We start from the raw sequence: 8852 nt of genomic DNA, 5'->3' as shown, positions 1-8852 counted from the left end.
GGCTCCGCCCTGCTAGTTATGTTATACCCATGTGTCACTCCTCTATTCTCCTTCCCGGCTGATTGGTTCTCTCCCTCCGCTCTGCTTCTCTCCCCCCTCCTCCCTGCATCCGCCTGCAGCAGACCTGAACAACGTGAGGTTCTCTGCCTACAGGACGGCCATGAAGATCCGCCGGCTACAGAAAGCACTGTGCTGTGAGTTCACACACACACACAAATGCACACGAAACACTTATTCCCACCCGTTTTTTTGCGGGGGTGACAAACCCCCTGTGCTTCCGATTGGGTTTTTTCCCGAACGAGAGCAGATGCTGGTGTAGAGTCCGCCCCAGGCAGCGCTGTCATCCATGTCTGGGGCAGAGCCAACACAGCTCACCTGTCTCTCTGGGTAGAGCACCAGAGACTTGTAGCTGGTTCTCCATCCAGGTGTTTACGGCTGAAATAAAAAGCCCAACAGAACTGCTTGCTCTTTCTCTTATATTTTATCTGCTTCGAGTTGTGCTTGTTTGGGTTGGATGAGTGCTACCTGAATTTGTGTGTGTGTGTGTGTGTGTGTGAAGGGAGGTTAGTAGTTCTGGGCATTCACTACAGCAGAAGATTTGTTTGAGCATTATTGAGTTATTGAGCATTATTGAGCATGATTGTCTAGGTGTTTCGGTTCAGATTGAAATTAGCTGTTTTGTGTTTGATGGGAACCTTAAACTTTCCAAGTGGGTTGGCTCGGGGTTTCAATTACACCTTCTAGATTAGCAGGCACCGCCCAGAGCGCAGACAACAGATCAGCTTTTAATAGTTATTAAGCTGGCTATGTGTTTTGCCCCCAAGTCTGTGCGCACGCTTATAGGCGTGTGTGTGTGCGTGTGCAAGAAGTAGACTGCAGCTCCTTTTGGTTTTAACTGCTCCGTTTTTCTTTGTTAGACACACACACACCTACACACACACACTGAGGGGTATTTAACTGCTAATTAAGTGAAGTCTGTGCTAAGAGGCTGCCACTGCTTCAGAGCTGTCGAACGACTTGCCGACGGCGAGGCGGCGTCTCGTCACGTGAGTAGGTGCAGGTGCAGAGGTTCAGGGGGGGGGGGGGGGGGGTGAGGAGTACAAGAGGGAGTAGGAGGAGTAGAGACTGGTTGAGTCCAGAGGGTAGGGAGAGGAGGGGAGCTCCAGAGAGTGACAGAGGACGTGCGGAGGAGTAATGAGGGGGCCTGAGGCCTGACACACAGCAGGGGGTCCGCTGCAGCTGGAGACTCACCCCGGGAGTTGGAGCACGCAGGACCGAGTCACTCACGCACTCGCTCGCACTGCTCCGTACCCCCCGCACATTATTAATCAGGGAAGCTTTGTGTTCCTCCGGTAATTAGTCGACGCGTTCGCGATGTCTTCTGATTCTTTTGATTAGGTTCGGGCTCGAGCACTTCGGTTGGTGTGTGCGTCCATGTGCGTGTGTTTGTGGTAGGGGGGGGTGTTTTGTTGTGTGAAGGTCGACTTTCAGTTTTCTTTGGGTTGTGGCCGCTAAGGGTTTCAGGGCTCAACATTAAAAAAAAATTGGCCACAAGACAATTTTTGGCTTACTGGCCCCAAGACAATTTTTACTGGCCCCCCCTCCAAAAGTTGTACTTTATCATTGTTACAACAAACCAAAAGACTTATAAGTTGTGTTATTCTGTTAACATGTTTGATCATTTATTAAACACATCCTGGATATAAAAAGAACAAAAATGAAATCACATTTCTAGTGATAAAAAATAAAAAGGTAATATTCAGCAAAAAAAAATACTTTTAACCTCAAACATGACGTGCTCTCTTCCCTGCTGACAGCCATCTCTGCACAACTGTCTGGCAGAAACTGAAACCTCTGGTCCCTCAATGCTAATATATAAAAGCTTCCATAGCATTTCATTAGTATGATACTAAGTACCCAAGTAGACACCATTCTTCTGCTGCAGTTCAATAGCCCGGGGGAACGAGGCGAACGGCTGGCCCGTCTTAATTACGTGATATGCCGTTGTTATAAGTCGTGCAATAACACGATGGGCATCTGCATTTAAATTCCTGACCAGCATGGTCAACAGCCTGGAAGATGGATTGTCAACCATCTGCTTAGCTGTCACGCAAACCAGGTGCTGTCTGCTAGCATGGCTGGTCAGGGATTGTTTTTGAATATTGTCAGTGCCTGTGTAAAAAGATCTACTTTTGTCCGCTTTAGACGGGAACACAGTGCATCTTCGTTCCATAAAAAAAGTTGCTTCCGTTTGAGCTCGTAGCTCTACTTTGCTGCCATCTTCACTTTATTGTCTCGCGCCAGTCTCGCGCCAGTTGTTAAAATTTTTATAGAGATTTGAGAATTACAATTTGACAACCACTCGTCACTCACTACTCAACTCTTGATTTGCCAACTGTGCCCTCCACGAGCTGCAAAGTTATTTATGCATTTATGCATGATATGCATTTATTTATGCATTTATGCATGATATCAAAACATATGAAGGATGTTAACTTTTACAATGTTCTTTTTTTTTTCAATCAATAATTTGCAGTGGCCCGATCGGGCCAGTGAGTTGCTAGTTTAACTGTCCCGACGTTACTTTTTACTGGCCCCGGGCCATCGGGCCATCGTTATTGTCGAGCCCTGGGGTTTATTAGCCATCCTGGATCAATTGCTTACTTGTCTCTCTCTTTCTCTTTCTCTTATTCTCTCTTTTTCCCTCTCTGTCCATCCCTCCTTAATTTTCTCTCTCTCGCTCACTCTTTCTCCCTCTACTTCAATCATCTCTCTGTCTTTCCTCTCTCAACCTTTACACCTCCCTCCCTCCACCCCTCCTCCCCTCCCCCCCCTCCCTCCTTTCCTCCCTCCCCTCCCCTCCCTCCCCACAGTGGACCTGCTGGACCTGAGCGTGGCCCAGAACACCTTCGAGCAGCACAAGCTCACCCAGAATCCCCAGCTGCTGACGGTGCCGGAGGTCATCAACGTGCTGACGTCCATCTACGACGGGCTGGAGCAGCAGCACAAGGACCTGGTCAACGTGCCGCTGTGCGTCGACATGTGCCTCAACTGGCTGCTGAACGTCTACGACACGTACGGACGCACACCACACACACACGCGCTCACATGCACACACACACGCGCTCACACAGCCTGGTCAACGTGTGTCGGGCCTCATCAGTATGCGCGAGGTCCACGATGACACGCACACACAGGTACGCACACAAACCCAGCAGGTGAACATACCCCTGACTGCTCAACATCGACGACGCGTGCGAACACGCGCATTTAACATTCGCTGTGTGTGTGTGTTGCCCCTGCAGTGGTCGAAGCGGCAAGATCCGTGTCCTGTCCATGAAGCTAGGACTGCTGTCCCTCTCCAAGGGACACCTGGAGGACAAGTACAAATGTAAGCACCGATCACACACACCTCAGCACACTACTCACACACTGACACACACACACGCTTCGCTCTCACTCACACGCACAGTCTTCAACATCTCTCTCATACATATACGCACTTCAGTCTGTTTCTCCCAAACGCACATTCTTCAAGACAGAAACAATTATAGACTCCAATAGAATAGGACGCCAAATACAAGGGTCCTTTACCAGACAGACAGTTTAAAGATAAGAGACACACACACACACACCCACACACACACCTTGAAACTATCAGTCTCTCCATGACCCGACTCTTTGCCAACATATCCCTCAATGCACTCCTCCATGCAGTAATCCCAGCAGTATTACCCATGGTGCAGAGTGGTTGGACTGGTATCAGAGAGAAGGCTGAATGGGCCATCTAATTGGATGAGAGACCTCCCACTCGCTACAGATTCTATTTATTGGATTTATTCATTTCTAGTTAATTCCAGGGATTAGGCAGGGTGCACAGACAGACCACCGGGGGACGGGCTCTGTCACTTTCAGGAAACACTCGTTCTGTCCTCTCCCTGCTCCCTCCCTTTCTTTAGCCTCCCTCCCTCCAGTCGCCCCTCCCTCCCCTCATCCTCGTTTCCGTCCGCGTTTGGTGTTCCCCTTCCTCCTGTCGCCTGCATCCTTTTGCTTTTTCGCCTCTTCCCTCCTCTACACCCCCCCCCCCCCCAGTCTATCTCTCTCTCACATCCCCTAATACTTCCCCCTGTCCTACATTTACCAATCCACCACCACACTTTCCCCCCTCCTTTTCCTCCATCCTTACCCCCCCCCCCCCACCACACACACACTCCCCCCCCCCCCCCTACATGATGCCTGGTCTCGTCACTGAGCCTATTCGTTCCACTGGCACTTCCTATTAGTCTTCCTGGGAGATCATGCACGCTTGGACGACTCCCCCACTTTAGGCTCCCATTGGCTGTTGGCTTCAGCCACGGACACACAAGGTGCACACACGCGCACACACACACACATGCATGAGCGCACACTCACTCATTCTCACAGGCACGTAAACTCGCAGAGAAGCCAGCTATAATACACAGCAAATTGACAATGTGATACTTTGTCTCTAACTGTGGGTGCTGTCAGAGAGCTGGGGGAAGTTCTGCGGTTGGGATCCTTATGGAGGGTTTGAGAAGGCTTTAGAAAGGGGGTAGGACTGTATAAAGGAGATAAGAAGGCTGTATATAGGTTACATGAAGGGAATACTGTAGGTGAGGGAGCAGAAGGATATATCAGGAGCTTCTGGAGGGGATATGATGGGGGTAGTAAGGGTGTATAAATGGTGTAGGAATTGTATACTAAGGTGTGTATATCTCTGATCAGGTGCATTAGAAGGAAGGGGGAAGTCAGTACTGGGGATATAAGAACACTAACGCATGCTATGAATCATAGAGCTGTCGTCGTAGCCAAACTTAATGCAGGCTGACAGCAATGCCAACACACACATGCAGGCACATACACACACACAACCATCAAGAACCATTACTCCTCCACTAACAAGAGCTGACACCAAGGGAGGGGCTCAGAATGAGATCAAAGTCATCACCCGGCAGAACAAACCTCTCCCTTTTCCACCACACCCTCCCTCTCATTCTCTCTCTCCCTCTCTCCCTCTCTCTCTCTCTCTTTTTCTCTCTTTCTCTATTTCTTTCTCTCTCTCTCTCTCTCTCTCTCTCTCTCTCTCTCTCTCTCTCTCTCTCTCTCTCTCTCTCTCTCTATCTCTCTCTCTCTCTCTCTCTGTCTCTCTCTCTCTCTCTATCCATCGCTCTCTCTCTTTTTCCCCATTCCTCTCATTATTACTCTCTCCCTCACTGTCTATCCATCTCTCTCTCTCTCTCCCCATTCCTCTCATTATTACTCTCTCCCTCACTGTCTATCCATCTCTCCCTCTCTCTCTGTCTCCCTCCCTCTTATTGTCTGAGCATTAACGCTGACAGCATCTTGTCAGCAGTCAACTAGATTGCAGCATTTCCTTGTTAAACAACGATTTTCTCAATGAATTCACAATGTTTCCCAATGTGTTTGTGCGCCTGGTATTGAAAATACAGATATGCCAGCATTTGTTTATGCGTTTGTCTCCCTTCTCTTGCCCCCCCCCCCCACCCCCAAATCTCAGACTTGTTCAGTCAGGTGGCGTCGCCGGGAGACACGTGTGACCAGAGGCAGCTGGGTCTGTTGCTGCACGACGCCATCCAGATACCACGGCAACTAGGGGAGGTGGCGGCCTTCGGTGGCAGCAACATAGAACCCAGCGTCCGGAGCTGCTTCCAACATGTATGTACACACACACACACACACATTCTAACTTACACACATGCCTACATGCCACTGACTTATATACACTAAAACACACACACACACTCTCTCACACACACATTCTAACTTACACACATGCCTACATGCCACTGACTTATATACACTCACTCACACACACACACACACACACACACTCTCACACACACATTCTAACTTACACACATGCCTACATGCCACTGACTTATATACACTCACTCACACACACACACACACACACACTCTCTCACACACACATTCTAACTTACACACATGCCTACATGCCACTGACTTATATACACTCACTCACACACACACACACACACACTCTCACACACACATTCTAACTTACACACATGCCTACATGCCACTGACTTATATACACTCACTCACACACACACACACACTCTCACACACACATTCTAACTTACACACATGCCTACATGCCACTGACTTATATAGACTCACACTCACAAACACGCAGCATTCAAATTTACTGATCCACTCTCACTCCTGAAGGAATATGCAAATTTGACGAACACACACACATTCTAACTTGACACCAGAACAATTTGGCCAGCAGTAGGAAGCTATTTTGACCCACTGTATCAGATGTGCTATGTAACGGGACATTACATATTAAATCTTCATGTGACATACTATATTCTTTGCCAACTGAGCAGGGAATATGTCAGTCTGTTTCCTGTCCTCTAGTGTTTTACTGCTGGCCACCCAAGCACTTTCTCCGGGTATATGTCTTGGTGGCGCTCCCTCTTAATGACGTTTTCATCTCCCGAGTTCACGCATACATTTTTCTCTTTTTCCCTGAGTCATGTTTCCCCTGTCATAAATTCCGTTCTGCCGGCATTAAATTAGGAAGTCATAAATTGGCTGCTGATTTCTGCTGTCCGCCTCCCAGAATAGCCTGTGTAGCGGGGCTGACATTGGGAATGTCAGACGGGCTTTAACAACACCGTTTATAAAGCTGGAGCACCCAACTGTTACCCCTCCAAACCCTCCCTCCATTGCGACCCCTCTCTCCATCTCCCTCTCGCTCTGCCATCTCCATGCGTCTCCGCCTAGTGACTTCGAGCCGCGCGTCTTGACGTGTACTGCGGTGCGTTTGGCGAAGGACACACACGCACACGGGCGCTCCTTCACACGCGTGCAGACACGCCACACACCCCTCCTCCTGTCTCACCTCTGTTCCCTGCCTGCCCAGTGGTGGTGTCACCGAGGAGCTGGGACTTAGTTCATTGGTTTAATAGGGCTGTAATGAACCTGGGGCGGACCATAAATATGGCCCCCTTTACTGCCTCGCTCTCTTTCTCTCTCTCTGTTCTCTCTTTCTCCCTGTCCCTCCTTTCCCGCTTTCCAACTCTCTCTATCTCTCTCTCTCTCTCTCTCTCTCACTCTGTCTCCGGCAGTAATTGATTTGTAAGTGGCGTAATTCACCTTCCAGACGACCCAGAGAGAGGGAGGGATGGAGGGGGGTGGACGGAGGGAGAGGAGGGCAGGTGCAGACGTCTCTGCTACATGGCCTGACACTCCGGCACCCGGGTTTTGGGATGTGTGAGATACTGATCTTTGGAGCTAAAATGACATCTGTTTGGCATTTAGCCCTGAGCGAGATGCTCAGCTAGAGGTCAGGTCTCCTTGCTCTCTCTCTGTCTGTCTGTCTCACACCACACACACACACACACAGTGTGTGCGTGGCGTGAACTCCCAACCCGAGTTCCGACTTCAGAATGTTTACACACTGCCCTTCTCAGTGGCTGCGAAAACTGAAAGGTCAGGAGCGGGTGTGTTTTGGACTAACAGCCGACTTGAACCGATCTAATGATCTCCACAGCCTTGAGAGCTGCACAGATATCAATGTGTGTGTGCCTGTGTGTGTGTGTCCCTCTCTGGGTTTGTGTGTGTGCGTGCATGTGTGCGTGTCTGTCTATGCTCTTGCATAGCACTTTAACAGGAAACCATATTGCCGAAGCTGAGAGACATATTTCATCAGACCCCCCTCCCATTCCTGTCCGCAGGTGACCAATAAGGTGGAGCTGGAGCCCAGGCAGTTTGTGGATTGGATGAGGCTGGAGCCCCAGTCCATGGTGTGGCTCCCTGTTCTCCACAGGGTGGCGGCCGCGGAGACAGCCAAGCACCAGGCCAAGTGTAACATCTGCAAGGAGTGTCCCATCGTAGGGTTCAGGTACACACACACACACACACACACATGGGTGTATGAATAATATTATATTGGCATGGTAAATGATAAGCCAGGGGTTTGTTTTTGACTGGATTTGCACGAACGAAGGCAGGTACATTTACATTTGCTTTTGCACACACACACACACATAGACAAACAATGGAGTTCTACCGTGCTGGTCTCCCAGGTAGAACAGAAAGGCCAGGCGTGCTCTGGAGGGCAGGCATTTATCTAAATGTCAGACAGCGATACACCACTGACTAAATACCATGTGGAGGTCTTAGAATCACACACACACACGTTTACACACACATTTTCAGACAAAGAGGCGTCCTCTGAGAAAACATGTAAAACTGTCTCTCTGATGCAGAAAGTGCAGCACACACACCTAATAATAAGGCCCTCAAATGGTTCGTAATCTCACACACACACACAATGCCCCTCATACACACCCCAATCCCTGCACACAGTGGGCATTGGGCTCTGATAGTGTGGCCTCAAATGACTAGCAGACCCTCACCACAACATGATATTAGGTTAGCATGGTAACTGATGGTGTTCCTATTAAAACCAGTTTGAGAGAAGAAGGGAAGGGAGAGCGGGAAGGAGGGGTGAAAAAGGGAGGGAGGGAGAGAGGGGAGAATATCGGGGGTGAGACAGAGAGAAATGCCAGCAGACATTTGACAAAACGCCACACTCCTGTCCCCTGTCAGTGATCGATTACAGGGAGAGAAAGGGGGAGGGGGGGGGACAGGAAAGAAAGGGAGGGATGAGTAGAGGTGCCTAGCTCCAACTTTCAAAGTGGCTTCAGGAGAGAAAACAGGAAGTGCCGCGCTAGCGAGCGGTCCTCTCTTGCAGGCCTGATTACAACCACGGATCTCGTGGCTGAGTCATTCATTAGCGCTCGCCCTCCTGACTTCCTGTTTGAAGGTTAATG

At 49.5% G+C, this 8852-nt stretch overlaps 1 protein-coding gene across 1 annotated transcript in view; it reads left to right on the top strand.

The window, feature by feature from the left end:
- LOC134025208 (utrophin-like) overlaps window positions 1-8852 on the top strand; it is a 62613-nt gene that overhangs the window by 33780 nt on the left and 19981 nt on the right. The window contains 5 exon segments of the mRNA XM_062468107.1: window positions 17-194; window positions 2874-3075; window positions 3306-3391; window positions 5540-5697; window positions 7752-7918. Coding sequence (XP_062324091.1) covers window positions 17-194; window positions 2874-3075; window positions 3306-3391; window positions 5540-5697; window positions 7752-7918 — 791 coding nt within the window.

The sequence above is a fragment of the Osmerus eperlanus genome, chromosome 8, assembly GCF_963692335.1.
Source record: "Osmerus eperlanus chromosome 8, fOsmEpe2.1, whole genome shotgun sequence".
Lineage (NCBI taxonomy): Eukaryota > Metazoa > Chordata > Actinopteri > Osmeriformes > Osmeridae > Osmerus > Osmerus eperlanus.
The sequence above is the reverse complement of the archived record's forward strand: the minus strand, read 5'-3'. Positions and strand labels throughout refer to the sequence as shown.